At 48.0% G+C, this 20,612-nt stretch overlaps 2 protein-coding genes across 11 annotated transcripts in view; both read right to left on the reverse strand.

Annotated features, from left to right (window-relative positions):
- Window positions 1-8,024, reverse strand: part of LOC146337740 (uncharacterized) — a 43,371-nt gene extending 35,347 nt beyond the window's left edge. Inside the window, exons 1-4 of the mRNA XM_084816305.1 lie at window positions 7,960-8,024; window positions 5,993-6,041; window positions 2,422-2,748; window positions 1,431-1,560 (exon numbers count right to left, since the gene is read on the reverse strand). Of these exons, the coding sequence (XP_084672431.1) occupies window positions 1,431-1,560; window positions 2,422-2,748; window positions 5,993-6,041; window positions 7,960-8,024 (571 nt within the window). The remainder of the gene's footprint in view (window positions 1-1,430; window positions 1,561-2,421; window positions 2,749-5,992; window positions 6,042-7,959) is intronic.
- A 3,626-nt stretch (window positions 8,025-11,650) lies between these two features.
- Window positions 11,651-20,612, reverse strand: part of LOC146337741 (heat shock cognate 71 kDa protein-like) — a 33,402-nt gene continuing 24,440 nt past the window's right edge. For all 10 annotated transcript variants that reach the window (XM_084815204.1, XM_084815203.1, XM_084815199.1 and 7 more), the window contains 5 exons: window positions 19,299-19,854; window positions 18,364-18,566; window positions 15,619-15,817; window positions 14,564-14,796; window positions 11,651-12,121 (listed from right to left, as the gene is read on the reverse strand). In XM_084815204.1, coding sequence (XP_084671330.1) covers window positions 11,930-12,121; window positions 14,564-14,796; window positions 15,619-15,817; window positions 18,364-18,566; window positions 19,299-19,854 — 1,383 coding nt within the window. In that variant the 3' untranslated portion in view covers window positions 11,651-11,929. The remainder of the gene's footprint in view (window positions 12,122-14,563; window positions 14,797-15,618; window positions 15,818-18,363; window positions 18,567-19,298; window positions 19,855-20,612) is intronic.

Here is a 20,612-nt window from a genome sequence, read left to right on the forward strand (position 1 = left end):
TGGCTACTAAGAAGAGAGCCTTTTCTGTTGTGGCACCCCAGTTGTGGGATGAGCTTCCCAGAAAGGTTTGTCTGGCACCTGCATTGTGATCTTTTCAGCACCAGGTGAGGACCTTCTTGTTTTTCCAGGCACTTCAGTCTTTCAGTTTCTGTTGTTGTAAACCTGTTATAAATCTATTTTAAATCTTTGCACCACTGCTAGGTTTATTGTGTTTTCTATTTTGATTTTCTACTGTAGTTTTAAACTTTTAAGCTTTTATATTATGTTTTATCATGTTGTATGTTACCGTTTTAATTGTTGTGAACTGCCCAGAGAGCTTCAGCTCTTGGGTGGTATAGAAATGTAATAAGTAAATAAACAACAACAGAATTTACCACAAAGAAAACTAAATGAAAACTCATATGCAGTGATCTGGCCTGGTTATGCCAACTGGTAAACCCTGAACATCTACCCACAGGGCAATGACGAATAGCATGCAGATCCAACGAAAGATCAAGTAGAAAGGCCTGTAGGTGCCTATTGGCTGGATTTGCACCACACCTCTCTGTGAAATGTGAATGGGGGATTTATGTGGGAAAGGAATGTCCTATTTCAGCCCCTGCCTGCCAAATGTGTGGAAGAAATACAACCAGAGTCATGAAAGTGAGGCTGAAATGAGGGCCCAACAACAGCCAGGCCCTGCCTGAGTCAGAACGCCGGCAGCAAACTCCCGTTGCCATAGAACAATAACCAGTCAGCACCCACACAAGTCAGTGCCTTCCTCCTCCGCACAGGATGTGTGGCGAGGAGCCGGGTTCTAATCCCAGCCAGACAGCTCCATCCCAAAGACCACAGCCAAATATTAGGCTCACTAGTTCAATATGGAAAATGTTGTTGACCACAAGAGAGGTAATGGATCTTTTGCGCTGTTCTAAATCTGTGTGTGTTGTATGGCCTATGTCAAAAGAAATAAACTGAGCTCACTCATTCAGTTTGATATATGAAATCCAACCCTTGCATATTCACTCACGTCCTCTTGCTGTGAACTGTCCTCCCCCCACCCCGTTTTGTGTAGGATCTTCCCAGGTTTCCCCCCCCCAGGAACCCCCACTTTTTTCACCCCCCTGCTTTGTTTGTCTCTCTGTCCACCATTCTTCTCCCAGGTCCCCACCTCAGCTTGTTTTCTCCGCTTCAGCCATTATGCCGCTGCTTTCTAACTATCTAATCGATCTGTCTAGCCAACTGAGGGTAACATGCTGTAAATGCAGCCTTCCCCAACCTGGTGCCCTGCAGATGTATTAGACTACAAATCCAGATGTATTCTAACACATCTGGAGAGCGCCAGCTTAGGGAAGGCTGTCGTAGTTGGACTTGATGGTCTTATAGGCCCCTTCCAACCCTATTTTTCTAGGATTCTATGATTCTAGTGCATTTCAGGGCAGGCTCCAGACTTGAAGGGGTTCTCGACTCTGTTGGCCCTGTCAGGATTGGGCCCAGCATCTCAAACACCTCCTGAGAGGCTATGGGAATGGACTCCGAATCAGATGAGGAACAATGTGAAGTGGTGGGGAGGGTCCAGAGCTTCAGGGAGACGGAGACAAGAAGAATCTGTCCAGGTGCAGACTATACAGTTGGATGTTGTACATCACCCAGAGTGGCTGGGTGACCAGCCAGATGGGCGATTAATAAATTTAATAATAAATAATAAAAAATCAAAGCCTGGCCATAACCTCTCCCTCTGTGGGAAGACAGCAACTCACAGGGGGAGGGGGAGGAGCTGGGTGCGACAGACGCAAGGATCAGACATTGGGTCAAGAGGGAGAAGCAGCCTCGGGATGTAAGGTTCTACAAGGTTGGCCCATCACAAGAGGTCTCTAGGGGAAGACCCTCCCTGAGGGCAGGACTGGGAAAGCCTCTCAGGTTCTTTCCTGCAGACTGGTGCCCATTTTGCAGCAACTTCTCTCCTAACAGTAGCGCATCCGTCAAAGGGATCTTCAGGTAGTCTAGTTAGTATCGTGTCAGCTTCATCAGAGATGTTTGTGCCTGGTCGCCATAGGATGACAAAGTCTGTAACTGGAACAGCTGTTGACTGATTGATTTGCATAATGAAGGCTATTTACTTGGAGACTGACTTCTTCATTTGACTACAAACATGCTGGGAGGCACTTGACAGGCCCACGCCTATGGCACGGCTCCCCCGCCCCTCCCAGCATGGGTTCTCTTGGTGCCGGACAGCTGCATTTTCATTTCCCACAGTGCTTTAGAGTAGGGCAGGTCACCCCCTGGCCTGCAAAGGTTGCCCATCTAGTCTACTGAGGCTTGCAGGATTCTTCCGGGGGGTGAGGGGCTTGGCCTCCAAAACCCACCCCATCGAGCAATCTCCGCTGATATCTCCGACCACAGATGGGAGATAACAGGAGGGGATGCATGTGGACGACTCACCTGTGGAACACCTTTCTCATTAGGGAAGCCACCGTGTGGGAGAAGTATCTGGGATTGAGCTGGCAGATGGAGGGGCAGCCCTCTAGCCTCTGGCTCAGTCAGGCAGCCTTGCTTGGGGAAGCCGCTGCACGGGCAAGGCTTCCATGACTTAGAGCCCTGGGCACAGGAGAAAGTGTCAATGGTGGCCTGCAGGGCGATCTGGGCACTGTCAACAGCCCACTGGTACCATGTGCTGAGGCCAAGCCTGAAGTGAAGCTTTTCCCTCCACTTACATCCATGCCAGGAAAAGCCACATTTCTCTTTCAAGCATTTCTCATAGGACTCTGTCTGTTTCCAGACCCCTCACCACCCTGGTCACTTTGCCAATGTCCTGATTAAAATTAGGCTGGCCACTTATGAATTGCCAACAAGACAAGAAAAGAAAGAGGACACCGATTTGCACAACATTTCCACATGCTAATGTATATGCATAGATGCAAATTTGGGAACAATTATTACAATTTCAATAGAAAGTCAGTACATCCCACTATAGGGTGAAAGTCAGATGGAGGCCAGGTGACCTGTGTGCCTTGCTCAGTCTGCTGGCCAGGTGCTCCTGATGGGTAGCTGGTATTGCTTGATCCTTATATTGGACTTCAGCTGGTCAGGCTTTCAAACAGAAGACACCTTCAAAATAAAGAACAGTCCTCTAGCGGCCCTTCAAATAGAGAACTGTTCTCTGGAAAAGAGGACACATGGCCACCCTACGATGTGATGCCCAGAACTGGACACAGTACTCCAGAGATGCAGGTTGTCCAGCTCAGAATAGCTGCTGCTTCTCCTTCTCCTCTCCTCTTCTAATGCAATGGATTGAAGACCTAACAACACTAGCAACGTTTGAAAGAGTGGTATACCGGTGCTACTTGCAACAAGTGGAACTATATATGGATATTTAGTCTGCTTTTATTGCAATTTCTGTATAATCTATTTCTTTTTCTTTTTTAGAATGTTGTAGCAATTGAAACCGAGATCTTTAAAGTATGTAGCTATATTAGTGACTTTTTAATTCTTTTCTGTTGTTCTTTTGTTTGTTCGTTTTGCTTTGTTGAACTTGAAACTCACAACAAAACATTGCCTAAAAAAATCATCTTCATCAGAATTTCTACACCACCCAATAGTCAAAGCTCCCTGGGCAGTTTACGGAAGATTAAAACCTTAAAAATAGAATATAAAACATAATATAAAAACCATTTACATATGAAAACAAATTAAAATGTAAACACAATCCACAACAGGAATCCCAGGAGCGGTTAAAACCCTATCATATGCTGTCAAATGCCTGGCTGGGAGTGGAGGAAAGTCCTAACCTGGAGCTGAAAGGAGGACCCTGTTGGTGCCAGGCAAACCTCACTGGAGAACGTTCCATAATGGGGCGGGGCGGGGAGAGTTCCAAAGAGGCCCTCTCCCTCGTTGCCATCCTCCAAGCCTCCCTTGGAGGAGGCACCTGAAGGACGGCCTCAGATGATGATCGTAGTGAACAGGTAGGTTCATACCAGGAGAGGCGCTCGGTCAGAGCCATGTAAGGCTGTATAGATCAAAACCAGCACTTTGAATCGGGCTGAGTATAGAGTGGAACTATTGCCTCTCATGACCTCGGCAATCGAGTTCTGTTAATGCAGCCTAAGTTTGCATTAGCCTTTTTAGCAGCCACCCATATTGCCCTGCTGGCTCACATGATCACCTAAGCATGCAATCCTATGCATGTTTAGACAGAAAAAAGTCCTACAACTCCCAGCATTCCCCAGCCAGCAGAGTTCTTCTGGCTGGGGAATGCTGGGAGTTATAGGGCTTTTTCTGTCTAAACATGCATAGGATTGCACCCTAAAACTCCTAGATCCTTTTCACATACACTGCTGCCAAGCCTTCTGCCTCTCCCGCCTCCCAAATTCTATACTTGTGTCTGATTTTCTGCATCTAAATGCAGACTGTTGCATTTATCGCTGTTACATTTCATCTTGTTGGTTTGGGGCCAGGATATTCCAGCCTGTCAAGATCCTTTTGAATCTTGATGCTGTCTTCTAGGGTGTTACCTTGCTCAGAATTTACACAGATAGTTCCTGGCTTAGCACCCTCCTACTTTTTCCTAGGACATTCTATTAGAGCAATACGACAATGGAACCAAATACCTAGGGAGGTGGTGGGCTCTCCCATGCTGGAGGCATTCAAGATGAGGCTGGACAGCCATCTGTCAGAGATGCTTTGACGTAGATTCCTACACTGAGCAGGGGGTTGGACACGATGGTCTCATAGGCCCCTTCCAACCCTACTATTCTATGATTCTATGAGGTATTTTCTGAGATAAACGTCCAGTTCCTCTTTTTAACTCTTGCAAAATCCCCAGCCTCTGCCACATCCTGCAGCAGTGAGTCCCATGGCTTAATTATACAGAGCTATATAAGTCTTTTCCTGGCATTATTTATTGACTCATAGAGATGCTTCCCTTCTCTGCTGTCATTATCATTCTTTGCATAGTACCTTGGTGCCCTAATATTGGAACATACCACAGTTCTGTATAAATAGTAAAAAGTTTTCTGGCCCAGACACCTTACAGTCTGTGTAAGCATTCTTTTATACATCCTGGAAATCGCATGTGGCAATAAATAAATGGATCCATTCCAGCAGGATGTACAGAGGGAGATGAGAAGGGAAGCAGGGCCGGTCTATCAGTGCTGTGAAAAGACTTAGTTTTTTTCCTTTTCGCTCCCCATTCCTTTTTCCTTCTCTGTTGTGTCTTTTTAGATTGTAAGCTTGGAGGCAGGGACTATCCTGTTTTACTGATTATATGTCGCTCCATGAGACTTTTTGGCTGAGGAGTGGGATAAAAAGATTCTAAATAAATGAATACATTTCCATGTTGCGTAAAAGCACCCGTGCATAGACTGTTGAGGCACTAGGGCAGAGAATCTGGTTTGTTTGCAGGGATCACAGAAGAACAGTGCTGCCAGCTGCATAGGGCCTGAAAATATATACTATCTGGACCCAAACTAATGAAGCAAAAGTTTGACACATTGCCAGGGAAGGGGGGTCAGCTTTGATTATCACACACATTCATTTAATTCCCTCGCCATTACTACCACCACCACCACCACCACACACAGACATTGCAGGCAGCTGTCCCAGGTTGTTTCTAGTGTAGATAGATACAACACAGGAAAATAACCCTGATCAGGTGAAGCTGGCTGTCCCTCTGGGGGAAAGCCATGACTATTTCATCTTGACTTACCACAAGGCTAGTGCCAGGGACAGCTGGCTCCAGGTTGCTGAGGGGCCTCCTGCATTGTTTGAAGTTGTTGTTGATAGCTAGGGTGGGCTGATGCAAAAGAGGTCAAGGCTCCTGTATGTTTAATTAACAGTTGCATAGAAGAGCTGAAATTCCATCTTCTACGCAACCATTAATTAAAGGTGCAGGAGCCCTGACCACTCTACTAATAGCACTGACATGAAAATCTGGACATATTCAAAAGCTGACTGGAAGTGTATCTTTCAGATTTGTTTTGGCAAAGGGGACTTAGCAAATGTATTACATTTGTACCCTCATGGTTCCTCCAAGGTGCTTAAGCAGCAGGTTATCTTCAACAACCCTGCAAGGTAAGCTGAAAGAAAGATTAACAGTGTGATCCTCTACAATGTAAGAGTTACTTAGGAGTAGACATGTAGAGGACTGTGCTGTCAATCTGTTAGTCTTTATGCTAGGGGTGCAGAACCTCAAGCCTGGGGGCCAAATCTGCCCCACCTGGAATTCCCATCTGGCCCTCTAGGGTTCACCAGATGACCCCACCCTGACCATCAATCGCTTAGTGGTTTCCCAGCTTTTGTGAAGTTTTTTCTCCATTCTAAAAGGTCAAAATGCCTCTCCTAAGGCCTAGCTGCTGGCAGTCAGAGCTTAAAGCTCAAATATGCTGATATTTTTGGCCCCACCCCATTTGCCTTTGGCCCTGCCCACCACTGGAATGTGGCCCCCAAGAGCGTCTCTGAAATGGAATTTGGCCCTCAGCTGAAAGAGGTTCTGCACCCCTGCTTTACGGTACCACAATATACACTTTTAAAACTCCTCATACAAAGGAAATACCTGGGCCTGCTGGGTGTTTGAGAATAGATAGATTGGAGTTTCAGAAAGCTTGCTTGTGCGATCTATCTTAACTTTTGTTGCCATTATTTGATCCTTGATGCATAGGGGCAGCGTCTCAGGATCCTAAATAAAATTTTGTGATGTTCATCAGGAATAGCTGGGTGGTGCAAGGAGCTGGACAAAAGGATGTAGATGGTCACCTCTGCCAGGGAAAGGAGGCAGAAGAAGCCAGGATATGGTATTTCGCTTGGTGTTGAGCATGTCTACTCACATAATGAGGCAATCTAAAAAAAATGTTGCACGCTGATGGCCAAGAATGACAAGCGATCAATTCATTGATGCCACAGCCTAACGGAGTCTCAACCCACATTTGGGGGCTGTCTTACCAACTGAGTCAAAGTCCATCATCCCACAAGGGCAACTGAGCTCAGGTCAACAATAACCTGGCAGAGACTTTTCAAGGGTTGTTTATACAGCCAATGCAGCCAAGTTAGAGCAGGTCTTGCAATAGTCGTTCTGGTTGGGCCAAGAGGTGCAGTTTTGCTATGCCAGTACACGTTATGTTAATAGGAAATGCTTGCACCAGCATGCTGCTTTCACTCACCTATCTCCCACCTCCCCCACAAAACACACACAGTTGCCTCTCTCTCTCCTGCTGAATTTTTTCTTCACTTGGCCTTTATTGGGAGCAGGATTTGCAGCCCCTTGCAGCCCCTGAATTTGTCAATTTCGCCAAATTCAGAAAACATGTAGTGGAGAGATGCCCTGAAAGCCTCAACATTTTTTTTTAAAAAAAAACCCTCACATGTTTCTAGTCCTTAAGATTGCAAAGACAGATTTAGAAATAGAAAAGGCATGACTGGTAATGGGGAAATCTCAAATGCTGACAAGCTGTGCCCCCCCCCCCCATTCCCTCTCCTATGTAACCAGTGAAAGGTAAACGACCCCATCATCGTAACAGTCCTAGTGGATCAGACTAGGGGGTTCATCTAGTCCAGCAGCATGTTTCCCAGTGGCCAACCAGATGCTCCCAGGAAGCCCGTGAGCAGGGCACGGAGACAACAGCCCGCTCCCCAGAAACTGTATTCAGTAGCACACTGAATATAGACCCATTCGGTTGCTAAGCTCAAGGTGGGAAACTTCAGGCCCAGGGGGCCAAATCCTGGGTCCTTTAGATGGCCCCATTCCCTTTTCCCAACCCCCTATCATTTGGTGGTTTCCAGGTTTTCCCCCCATTGTAAAAGGCTGGACTGCCCTGTCTAAGGCTGAGTTACCAGCAGTAACTGGTATTTGGGGTCTTGCCCCCTTTTACCTTTGGCTGTGCCCACACCTGGAAGGCAGCCCCCAAGAGGTTCTCCAAAATGAAATTCTGCCCTCGGGCTGAAATAGGTTGGACACCCCTGGCTGAGATCCTCAGAGGCCTTGCTCACCTGGCATCAACCTGCAAGCAGGCTTTCTCCAGGGCAGCATCCGTTTTGTGGGAGGCGCCAACCATGGCAAGTTTCAGGTGCCAGTTGAAGACCTACATTCTCACCCAGGCTTTCCCTGACTGATGGTGCTGCCCATTTCACTAGCTCTGTGATTTTAATGTTTTAACTGAGGTTTATCTTTTGAGCTGAAATGTTTTGAACAGACTTCTGTATTTTGTTTTTAAAATGCTTTGACTGTGGTTGTTCTGTATCTTAGTTTTATGCTGCAAACCACTTTAAAAAGTCTTTTTAGATATAGTCAAGTGGTCTGTACATTGATTGATTGAATACTGCCTCTGAATGTGCGTGTTCCAAATAGCCATCATAGCAAAATTGTTGCTAGACTTGTGGTCCTTTCTGAATTAGTCTAATCTTTTAACAGCCACCATTGTATCTTGTGGCCGCAAATCCCATAGATTAACTCTTGTTTTATAAAAAGATTATTTATATCCCACCTTTTTTTCTCTTAGAAGGAACTTATGTGGTCCCCCTTGTCTCCATTTCATCCTCACAGCAACCCTGTGAGGTAGATAAGGCTGGCCCAAATTCATTCACCAAGCTTCATGGCTAAGTGAGGTCTAGAACCCAGGTGTGCAGCCTCAGCCTAACACTCTAACCACTACACCACACTGGCTCTCTGGTTGCCTGGTTACTGTCAGGGGGCCCTAGCCGGCCTCTTTCAGTCTACTCCAGTAGCCAACTCCAGACACAGACAAAGGATTCTTCTCAAGGCTTTATTCCTTTTACAACTTAATAACTCTATCACCAGTGACTAAGCTATGAACAGCAGAGTAACCTATGCCCCAGGTTGGAAACAGTTGGTCCCGGTTGAACAAGAATCACTTGCAGACCCTGAACTTATGGGCTAGGGAGAGTCCCTCCCCTTTTCCCTTGGGTCCTCTGGACGCTACCGTTGCTTGCGCGCCAAACGGGCGCTACGCCTCCTTTCCGTGCCCTCCATAGCTCGTCGCTCTTTGCGTCTGCGTCGAGCATCCAGCCAGCCCTCCTCCCACGCTCTTTCACTCCCAGGACCGCTATCTCTGGAATGCTGGCAGGAGGAATCTCTGCCAGCTGCAGGGCCTGGGAGGGATGAACGTGCTCCTCTCCCACAGACAGCTGTTCCTCCTCAGAATCAGAACTGCTCTGAGGTTCTATGGGCTCAGTGTCCACCCTGACAGTTACCATTAGCCGCTGGCAGGGGTGGGGAATGTGTGCCCCTCCAGATGCTGTTGGACTGCAACTCCCATCAGCCCTAGCCAGCATAGCCAATCGTGACTGCAGTCCAATAACATGAGGCCTACACGTTCACCATCCCTGGCCTAAGGGTGTGTGCAAAAGTCAGTCACTAACTTCTAGAAGCAATGCAATCTTCTATCTGTTTCTCTGACTTACTAAAGAAGTTTCTTCCTCTCTGCACCATCTTGAAGAAGTCCTCCATTCAGGCAGGGCACTTGTGGGTAACAGGCAGGTTGAAAGTTAACCAAAGGGCAAAGCAGGACTTGCTTTAGCAACAGAAGTAAAGGTCATTGTTTGGGGCGTGCCTGAAACTGTGGTTTACACACAGCAGTTCACATGCAGCTTGAAGACCGGGCGAGGATCCAACACACCGGCAAAGAAGCGCTGTTACACTACCTGTACTGATTCCAGGAGGAGCTGGAAATCCACCTGAGCCACCATCATGAAATTTCAAATTTGCCTACCTTGTCCAGGGTAAGCACAGAGCACCCTCCAGATCCCAGCTCCTCTTATTCAGGGCGAGAATGAAGGCAATGCAAACATTACATGCACGCTGTGACCCAGACCGGTGTATCCCCATTACGAACAATACTAACCCCACCCCATCAACGCTTGGAGCTCAACAGACATCCTACACAGAAACAGAATTCCCGGCTCCTATGATTTTAGGCAAAGTGCTGAGGATGGACCCTTGTCAGTAGTTTTCTTTAACAGCATAGACCCACACCTACGCAACCTTGGAAAGGGAGGATTTCTTGGCGTTTTGACCAGCTAATCTTTGGATCCAAAGTGGTTGTGTGAATTAGCACAACTGGGGCATTTATGCTAGCTCGACTTGCTCCAGAGGGTGATAAGGGCAGGCATATTCTGCCTTCCCCTAAGAACGGTAAAGGAGACACTGAACTAGGGGTGTACCAATGGTGTAAAATCCTTTTGTTCCGTTGTCCATTCACAAACGGATGCAAGTATTTTTTTTTGTCATGCAGAAAAATATGCAAATATTATGCAAGAGGTTTTGTAAGGATTTACCTAATTTACCTTAGTACTTAACATTTAGTGCATTATCCCCCATTCCATTCAACTTTTCCTCAGCAGAAACTTCCGTATGTCCTACAAATAAGTATGTGTAAATTTCAGGGAAAAAAACCCCTTCTGAATGTCCATGGACTCCGTGCGGCCTGAAGGGGTCATTCCGTGGTGGATTCCGCAGGTTGGATTCTTAGAAATCCAAGCTCATTTTAGTCCATCTCAAATTTCTCCAGCATCCCTACACTGAATGAATAGGACTGCCTGTCTCATGGACCGGTCACGAGATAACATGAGAACTATTGGCTTGCCTCTTCCAGGGTCTACTAGGAGTGCCTTCAGTGTTTCCAGTGCTGAACATGTCTAGCAAATAGTTCAACATGTGCACAGATCACATGCTGTGGAGAGTTGGGTGGATGGGGGACAAATAAAAATCTCATCAGTTGGTTGATCTGCAGCTACTGATGCCTTCAACTTCATTGGGTGACATACCTTGGTTCATTCCACACCGTAAATAATTTCAAGCAACCTTTTCCAACCTGGTGCTCTCCAAACATTTGGGGCTACAACTCCAATCAGCCCCAGCCAGCATGACCAATAGTGATGGGAGTTGCAGTCTGAAACATCTGAGGGGCACCAAGTGAAGGAAAACCAATTTAAAGGGTGTCATGGAATTGTGAGTGACTCAACACCCGTCTAGATCATGCGTGGTTCAGAACACCCACAAATCCACACGGAACATCTACATCGGTTTGAAAGTCAGTACCACTCTCCCATCCAAGAGAACCCTTTCACCATCAGGAAGAGACATCTTGGAGGCCAATACAGATGACTGAAAAGGTACTTCTTTTCTTGGCAAGTATTGGAGGGTGGTAATAAGTACATTTCTTTTGGCAGTAGCAGGTGCACTACACAGAGACTGCACCATTATTTTTTCTTAGTCTGTTGGTTAGAGATTGTCCAAGACTGACTTCCCCAACCAGGGGCTCTCAAGATGGTTTCGATTGTAACTCTCCACCATGAGCTTTTACTTGGTTTTACCGCTTCTTTTTATACCCCTACCCTCTGCCATCTGGTTCAGAGGCAAAACCAGAAATCGTTATCCTTAAATCAGGCATACACTCGCCTATGGAGAGTAACAAAATTCTGCGGGGACCAAACATGAAAATCTTTGTAAGATGGGAAGGGGGGGGGGAAGAGAGAAATAAAGCTCAATCATTCTCCCCCTATCCCATCTTTAAAAATAGTTGACATGCTACAACTGAACAAACATATGGGGAGTGGAGGGGGGGGAGTAAAATTTTCGGTGGACTAGAATATTTTGTAGACTACACACGTGTCCCCTAAAACAGACACATACACACAGACAAATCACACTGGCACCATGGCAGCAGGATGACAAAAAGTGCAACAATTTATTTATGTGAGCACCACATAAAAGTCTAAATTTGGCAGTAAGGAGACATGCCCAACTCCGTAACGGGACAGAAAAAGACGGGGGGGCAGCGGGAAAGAGGAGAACAGAGTAAGGGAACTCCATTAGTGCAGAGCTTCATGGGGGGAAAAGGGCAGGAGGAGGCAGTGATGGTGAAGCAGAACCAAAGGAAGCCCCTAAGACAACTTGCATCCCCCCCTCCCCCAAATGCAGGGTTTAGGAGAAGGAAGGCTCTCAATCCACTTCCTCAATGGTGGGTCCCGAAGAGCCGCCCCCAGCCCCCCCAGCTCCTGGGAAGCCTCCAGGCATGCCCCCTGGCATTCCCCCTGGCATGCCTCCAGCCCCCTGGTACAGCTTGGTAATGATGGGGTTGCAGACGTTTTGCAGTTCCTTCTGCTGGTGTTCATACTCATCCTTTTCTGCCATCTAGAGAGGAAGAGGAAGGAAAAAAAAGAGGCAACACATTAAGAACATTTTTGAGGTCATGTGACAGAACGCTGGCCTCCGCCATCCCACCACTGGGACCGCCATTGGGGTTCTAGCCCTAAGGGAGGGACTCAACCGCAGGTTTCGTTGGCTCAGGGAGACTTCTTGCTTTGGCGTTTTGTGTCTGCTCGTGAAGGAAGCAACAGGATTAGGCTAGGTTGCTCGATTTGTGGAGATTATGAGGGATGTCTCAGTTCCTGGATCAGCCCCTCCAATTTCTCCCTATGTAGCACAGGTGGGCAACTAGTAGCCCTCCAGATGTTTGTGCCTATGACTCCCATCAGTCTTCGTCATTGGTTGTGCTGGTAGGCCTCATGGCGTTGTAGGCCAACCCCACCACAAAGAGAAAGTACGCATCAGGATGCTCGAAAAATAAATGCTTTATTCCAAGATAAATCCAAATTAAGATGAGTTTATCTTGGAATACAGCACTTATTTACAGCTCAACTGAAGGGGAATTGTAGAAACTGCCTTATGAGTTACAGTTGGGAGTGGAAAACTCCTTCCGTGAATTACATTTTTTCTGCCCTTCCTCCATGGACCACTGGGCAGTGTACAAAGGCAACTGTATCTTTACAGCAATTATGTGTTTATAACAACCCTGTGAGTGCAAACGTGAACCCAAGACCTAGTCCAAGGGTCCCCGACCCCCGGTGGGCATATTTGAAATTTTATTATTATTATTTATTTATTATTTATTACATTTATATCCCACCTTTTTTCCTCCTTAAGGAGCCCAAGGCGGCATACATAATCTTCCTCCTCTCCATTTTGTCCTCACAACAACAACCCTGTGAGGTGGGTTGGGCTGAGAGTCTGTGACTGGCCCAAAGTCACCCAGTGAGCTTCCATGGCCGAGTGGGGACTAGAACCCAGGTCTCCCGGCTCCCAGTCCAACACTCTCGAGTGTGTCATGGGTGGTCTCACAAAATGGCTGCCATGGCAGGCATGGCCAGCCACAAACCTCATTTCCCAGAAGGCAAACTGGTGAGATTAAATGAAAAGTAACTTGTCTAAGAACCTAAACATACAAGGCTGAGGCGGAATCTGAGGTCCAGAACACAACATTTCTTTTTTGAACCCAAATAAAGACGGCACCCGAGGGCGGCACCTCACTTTGCAGCATGCTGGTCTCCCAGTTAAAAAAATAATTTAAAACATCTTAAATAAAATTCAGATCAGGAGGGGCAGGGAGCCTGGCAGGTGTCGAGAGGTGTCCGTAGTGACATTAGTGCCCAGAGGCACCATGTTGCAGACCACAATCCTAGTCCAATGATCTACCCAGTACATCAGTCTGCCCACAGATACTGGCTTATGGAACTGAGAGCACATCTATACTACAGATATCAGCCGCCCGCAACCCAGTGTAACTAGCAGGGCTCCTCCCCTCCTGAGGAATTATAGTTTGTGAGGGTACTTTGCATTTTCTGCTACACATTCCTTAACCTCTCTGACAGAACGACAGTTTCCAAGCTTCCCTTGAGAGAGGGAATGACCATTAACCCTGCTTCATGTCTGCTCACGCAGCTGCTTCCATGAAGACTATTCTGCAATTCTACACCTCTTAAGAGTTGTTAACAGTCTGTATGCCAACCCCCAAGTATTTGAGCGTTGTTTTTATAGCTCTTGAACTCAGGCAATCTTGAGATAATGGGCTACCTTTGGAGAGATACCAGCTTTTGGAGATTCAAACGGGAGCTCCCCTACTATGCATGAGATGGAGCTCCTTCCAGAACAAGAGCACGCCGGTTGCCTAGAACCAGACTCTTGAACTATTGGCGAAAAAGTCTCTCCCTGCTACAATAAGCCAAGCTTTATAAAGGCAAATTCCCAGCAGATGTGCAAGGGGGAAAAAAGTTCTGCTTTCTGACACCAGAGTTGTTAAGGTCCGTCTTTGGGATGCCTCAGCTGCCCCCTAGTGGAACAACGGGACAAAACACTGAGACCGGCCGTTCAAGGGCCAACTCTACACGGCTGTCCACGCTACAGACTAGGTCGAGTCATTTGCTCTTCCCAGGGAATGAAAGGGACTATAGCTATTTTTTGGAAGGGAGGAACGTATCTGCCTGCGGCAGGTAGATAGATACGTGACAGATGTACAGAAAGATAGATTCTCGGGAAAGCTTAGGAAGGAGCCATGAGGAACCTCAATGGTGGAAGACAAACGCTTTAGTTGCCTTTTCCTCCAAGCTGTGTGATAAAGCAAAGAGGAGCACGTTATTGCTGGTGACCAGAAATCAAGGAAGGTCTTCTTCTCTGCTACTACGCACAGCTTCGAGGTTTGCTGCATGCTCTACCTTCACCTCTGTCTTTTCAAAGTTATCTCCTATTTGGAAAGGGTCCCAGCTGCCAACACAACCCCGCCTGCCATGCCAAACTCACCTGGTTCCTGTCCAGCCAGGAAATGACCTCATTGCACTTGTCCAGGATCTTTTGCTTATCCTCTGGGGACAGCTTGTCCTTGAGCTTCTCGTCCTCCGCCGTGCTCTTCATGTTGAAGGCCAGAGACTCCAGGGAGTTCTTGGCGGCAATCTTTTCCCTCTGGACTTCGTCCTCGGCCTTGTACTGCTCCGCCTCTTGGACCATGCGTTCAATCTCCTCCTTGCTAAGTCGGCCTGCAGCACAAAGGAGAAGCCAGTCATGTCCGCTCCAAGCTAGGGTGGCCATGTGTCTTTTTGTTTCGTTTTTACAGAGGACAGGCCTCTACTTGAAGGGCTGTCCACTCCAAGCTGGGTGGCTACCAGGAAGAGGGCCTTTTCTGCTGTGGCACCCCGGCTGTGGAATGAGCTCCCTAGAGAGGTTCGCCCAGCACCTACATTGTACTTCTTCTGGCGCCAGGAGAAGACCTTTTTATTCTCCCAGTATTTTAGCATTTCAGCTTCCTAGTCTTTTAGCTTTGGTGTTTTTAAAACTGTATTTTAAATCTCTGCATTGCTGCTATGTTTTATTCTGGCTGTACTGTTATACTGTGGTTTCATATTTTATATTGTTTGATGCTGCACTTTGTGGTTTTAATTTCTGTGAACCACCCAGAGAGCTTCAGCTATCGGGCGGTATAGAAATGAAATAAATAAAATAAAATAAAGTCTTGTTTAAAGATAAAGAACTGCAAGAACTGTTGCCCATCCACAATTAACACCTGGACAGCAGATTGAACAGGAAGGCATTCAGGTGCCCTGGTCACAGTCTTCTGCACTATGGTAAGATTGACCATCTTCCTACTTATATGATAATCCTAAATTCTAAATCTGCATCTATGCATTTAACATATATACATCTTATGCAAATCACTGCCTTCTTTTTTTTCATGATGCTATTTCCTCTTGTTAGGTCACTCATCAGTGGCCCTCTTATGCCAAGCGCACAGACATAGGGCCATGCAACGCACGAGGCAGGCAAGACACAAGCGCTACATCCTGTTCTCTGAACGCGCTCACCTTTATCGTTGGTGATCGTGATCTTGTTCTCCTTGCCAGTGCTCTTGTCAACCGCCGAGACATTGAGGATACCATTAGCATCAATGTCAAAAGTCACCTCAATCTGGGGGACGCCACGAGGAGCGGGAGGGATCCCCGTCAACTCGAACTTGCCCAGCAAATTATTGTCTTTGGTCATGGCACGCTCTCCCTCGTACACCTGTAGTGGGGTGGGGGAGAAGACAACACATCAACAGGTTAGAAAGCAATTCTTGAGAACTGCCCACTCCATGCAAGAAACCTGGAGCATTTGGAGTATGCACAAAGTTTTATTTATGCTCTGATGGCCTCCCCCTCCCAAAGCATCTTATTTTTATTTCCTGGACAAATAGGACTTGTAAGGACCAGTGGTACCCATTAACTGGAGTAAATCTTTTCCCAGACTGCACCCCCTGGGAAAATAAACTTCCCTGCATGTAAAGAACGAGCATGTCAGGTCTGGAGGGATTCTTCATTGATGTGCTAGTTTTCTATAGGCAGGAGGGTATTCCCCTGCCCCCTTGGGGATCCAGACTCCCTGGACTCAGAAAGCCAGTGTATTATGGGAAAAGAAGTAGCTCGGATCCTTCTCTTGGCTCCAAAGGGTAGCAGACCTATGCTAGTGCTGCTGCACAGTGGTAAAGTAGGAGAATGGTAGGCAGGGGAAGGGTCTTAATCTTTCCCCTCCTAGCTGTGCGTTTTCCAGCTGGTCTATGAGACTAGAAGTCGGGCCAGAACAAACGCAGCCAAGAGGAAAGGGGGGGGGGGGATGCAGCTGCAGAGACAAGTAACGCTGCTGTCAGACATTCTCATCATCTATATTCTTCTAGTTTCATCTTCATGTGTCTTCCCTTGTCAGAGACCTCCCCCTACCCTCACACAAACAGCAAGAAATGGTACACCCCATGGGGGTGAAACACACCAAACATTAGCATGTGATTCCAGCGAATGAATAAAGCAGGCTTCCCAAACACGGCGCCCTTCAGATGTGTTGGACTTCAAGTCCCATCATTCCACGCTGACTGGGAATGATGGGAGTTGCAATCCAACATACCAGGAGGGCCCCAGGTTGGGGACAGCTGGTATAAACTGGCCCCTTAGCTTAGTTCAGCTGAGACAATGTCTGACCCAGCTTCCTTTCTGCCTATTACGCCAATGACGTTTTTATCCAAGCAGGTTTTTGGCATGCAAGCTGGTCTTTATTGTGTTTTTAATGGCTTTGTATTGTTTTACGAGACTGTTACAGTTTGTAGCTGCTACCGTGTTGCAGGCTTTTCGTCTTGTTTAGGCCGGAGGTTTCACTGCTGCTGTTGGTAGTTTTCATGATAGTTTGCCATTTTATTATTTTATCGGGTTTTAAAAAATTATTATATGGGATTGTATTGTTGTAAGCTGCCTTGGGGAGGGCTCCTGTCTTGAAAGGCAGCTAGAAATATTTAAAATAACCAAATAAAACAAATTTTGATGCTGGAGAGAGCAATCCCTCCCAGGGACTCTCAGATTGCTTGGAAAAAGCCTTCCGAGGTCAGAGACAGCACTCTGACCTCGGAATGGGGAGTCAGAGATCTGCCTCCCTTCCCCTACCCCCTCGCAGCTGGCGAGCTTGAAAAAGTGACTTTGGAGGAGGAAAGGGGGTGTTCCGGTGGGTGCAGAGTGGAGGAGACTGGAGAGGCCAGGATATGAGATATCCTAAGCCCCCTTGAGCCCCTTCCCTCCCCCTCCAGAGTTCCCTTGCTAGAAGAGCTAAAAAGCCCATCTAGAGAAAGTCGCCAAAGATGGAGGATGGGGAAGCAAAGATTGCTTCTGATGCTCCTTCTGCCCTGGTGCAGGGCATAGGAATTTGAGAATCCTCCAAGTTTGGAGGCTGCCGAGCAGTGAGGGCGCAATCAGAAGCATTACGCTCTGCAATCCTATTGCTGCAATCAATTGGATCCTCTTGACTGCAAGGGCACAATCAACAGGATTGCCTTAAGCCAAGTTTTTATTTTAAAATGTTGGTGTCAAGGGCTCCTTGGAGGCCTCTCTCAGTCTAATCCAGTAGCCAAGTCCAGACACAGGCAAAAGGATTCTTTTCAAAGCTTTATTCTTCTTTTACAACTTAACAACTCTACCATTTGCAACTAGATCTGAACAGCACAGTACCTATGCCCTAAGGTGGAACAGTTGGTCCCCGTTTGAAAGGGAATTACTGGCAGACCCCTGAACTTAAGGATTAGGGAGAGTCCCTCCCCTTTTCCCTTGGATCCTCTGGGCGCAGCCGTTGTTTGTGCACCAACCGGGCACTACGCCTCCTTTCCGCGCCCTCCATCTGGCACCGCTCTCTGCGTTGGCGTCGCGTGTCCATGAAGTCTGCTTCCTGCGCTCTGTCACTCCCTGGACTGCTATCTAAGCTAGGAATGCTGGTGGGAGGAATCTCCGTCAGCTGTTGGCCCTGGGAAAAAGGAGCACGCTCCCTCTCCCAGGAGCGACTGCTCTTCCTCAGAATCAGAACTACTCTGGGATTCTATGGGCTCAGTGTCCACCCTGACAGTTGGTTCTTATTGTTGTGAGCCGCCCCGAGTGCCATTTTGTCAGTGGAAAGGCTGGGTATAAATCAAGCCAATCTATAATATTTGTGGCATTCAACCCTCACTCTTAGCGTGTGGTTGGCAGTTATCTTATCACGCTTCTTCTGCGTTTTATCATGGCACATACACCCCCACCCAGCCAGGGGCTGCTTCTGCTTACTTGGATGAGGACGCCTGGCTGGTTGTCGGAGTAAGTGGTGAAGGTCTGGGTCTGCTTGGTGGGGATGGTGGTGTTGCGCTTGATGAGGGCCGTCATCACTCCACCGGCTGTCTCGATACCAAGGGACAGGGGGGTGACGTCCAAAAGCAGCAAGTCCTGCACGTTCTCAGATTTGTCCCCACACAGGATGGCAGCCTGGACAGCTGGTGGAACAATGCAAGTTATGTTAAGGCGCAGAAGTGCCAACAGACAGGCACATCGTAAGAGAAATCCTGCCAGATCAGGTCTATGCTCCCTCACCCCCAACCAATGGCCAACAACCAGCCCCTTCCGGGAAGCCCCCCGCCACCAAGACAACCCCCCCCCCCACTGTTTACGCTCTGCAACTTGTTTCTCAGGGCTAAACCACACACTAATTGAATACGTAGCATGCTGCAAACCCCCACCCTTTGGTTTACCTTTGTGTAAGAGTGCGGGACTCCAATCCAGATTGGGACCCCCACACACAGGTAAGGCAAGTTTAAAGCTCCCCACCCAGCCACTTCTGTGGTGCGCCAAACTTGGCTTGGTTTTGCGAGCTGCACAATTTCCCAGCGTTCCAGGGACTTTTAATGCATGTTTTGTCTCAGCCATAACTTGCGCAAATAGAGGGGGTTTGCGCATATTTTGCCTGTAATTTATGCAAACTGTGCAGATTTGCATAATCTGTAGCCAACATTTGAACCTTGCTTTTACACACGCACACGCGCACACACACATTAATGGAAATTCTGCCAGCTGGCCTGACTTGTTGCACTCCCCGTCTGGCCAACTGGAGGAAGGTGGAATGGAGTCCGGGGTGAGGGGGAGCTGATGAAAGCTCACCGAGCTCCACCCCCCAAGTGGATTCCTCCAACATCCCTAACCGGAGTCTACCTTCGCCCATGGCCCTTTACCTGCTCCATAAGCCACCGCCTCGTCAGGGTTGATGCTCTTGTTGAGCTCCCTGCCGTTGAAGAAGTCCTGCAGAAGCTTCTGGATCTTGGGGATGCGGGTCGAGCCGCCTACCAGCACGATGTCGTGCACCTGGGCCTTATCCAGCTTGGCGTCGCGCAAGGCCTTCTCCACAGGCTCCAGAGTCCCTCGGAAGAGGTCGGCGTTCAGCTCCTCGAAACGGGCCCGGGTGATGGATGTGTAGAAGTCGATGCCCTCATAGAGGGAGTCTATCTCGATGGACGCCTGAGTGGAGGAGCTGAGGGTGCGCTTGGCCCGCTCACAGGCTGTGCGCAGGCGCCGGACCGCCCGCTTGTTGTCTGTGATGTCCTTCTTGTGCTTGCGCTTGAACTCTGACACAAAATGGTTCACCATGCGGTTGTCAAAATCCTCGCCCCCCAAGTGAGTGTCCCCGGCTGTCGACTTCACCTCGAAGATGCCATCCTCGATGGTTAGAATGGAAACGTCAAAGGTGCCGCCACCGAGGTCAAAGATCAGAACATTGCGCTCGCCGCCCACCTGCAGAGAGGACATCTCAACAATTTCGGAATTGGACCCCAGCTTGGAGAGACTTCCATGTCCTCTGCCCAGGGCTATCGATGAGAATTAATACAACCCATGCCACCTCTACTTGTGAACTGAATCCTGGTCTATACCAGGGGCAGGAAACTAAAATTGGCTGGGGGACTGGATGACCCCTTACCCAGCCCTCCATGAGCAGGGCCAATTGGGAGGGGGAGCACCAGAGGAATGTCTGTTGTTATCTCCAGTCAGTGATCAGAGATAACAGCAGGGACTCCTTTCCTCACTAGCCTTGGCAGGGTGGGGCTTGAGGGAGGGGCTTCAGCTGAGGCCTGGTGGGCCAGCCTGGTGGGCTAAATTGGCCCATGGGCCAGAGGCTCCTCATCCCTGGTATAAGGACTACTCTTGAAGTCGCCCTGACTCTACACACTTGAACTTGGGTTCTTTGTCAGGATGCCCTCCAAAGAACACTGGCAACTGTTTTATGAAGCTGAGAAAGTTTGAGATCTTCTAGTCTGGCCTTCCCCAACCTGGTGCTCTCTCCACATTTTGGACTTGAGTTCCCATCAGCTCCAGCCAGTACAGCCAATGATGAGGAATGCTGGGAGTCCTACCCCAAACCACTGGAATCATACCAGGTGAGGAAGAGTGGTTTAGCCCCTCACAATACTGCGTATATACTTACTTACTTACTTATTTATGTATGTATGTATGTATGTATGTATGTATTTAATTTCTATACCGCCCAATAGCCG

Source organism: Heloderma suspectum, chromosome 10 (genome assembly GCF_057233095.1).
Source record: "Heloderma suspectum isolate Gila_16-S chromosome 10, 16-S_ref, whole genome shotgun sequence".
NCBI lineage: Eukaryota > Metazoa > Chordata > Lepidosauria > Squamata > Helodermatidae > Heloderma > Heloderma suspectum.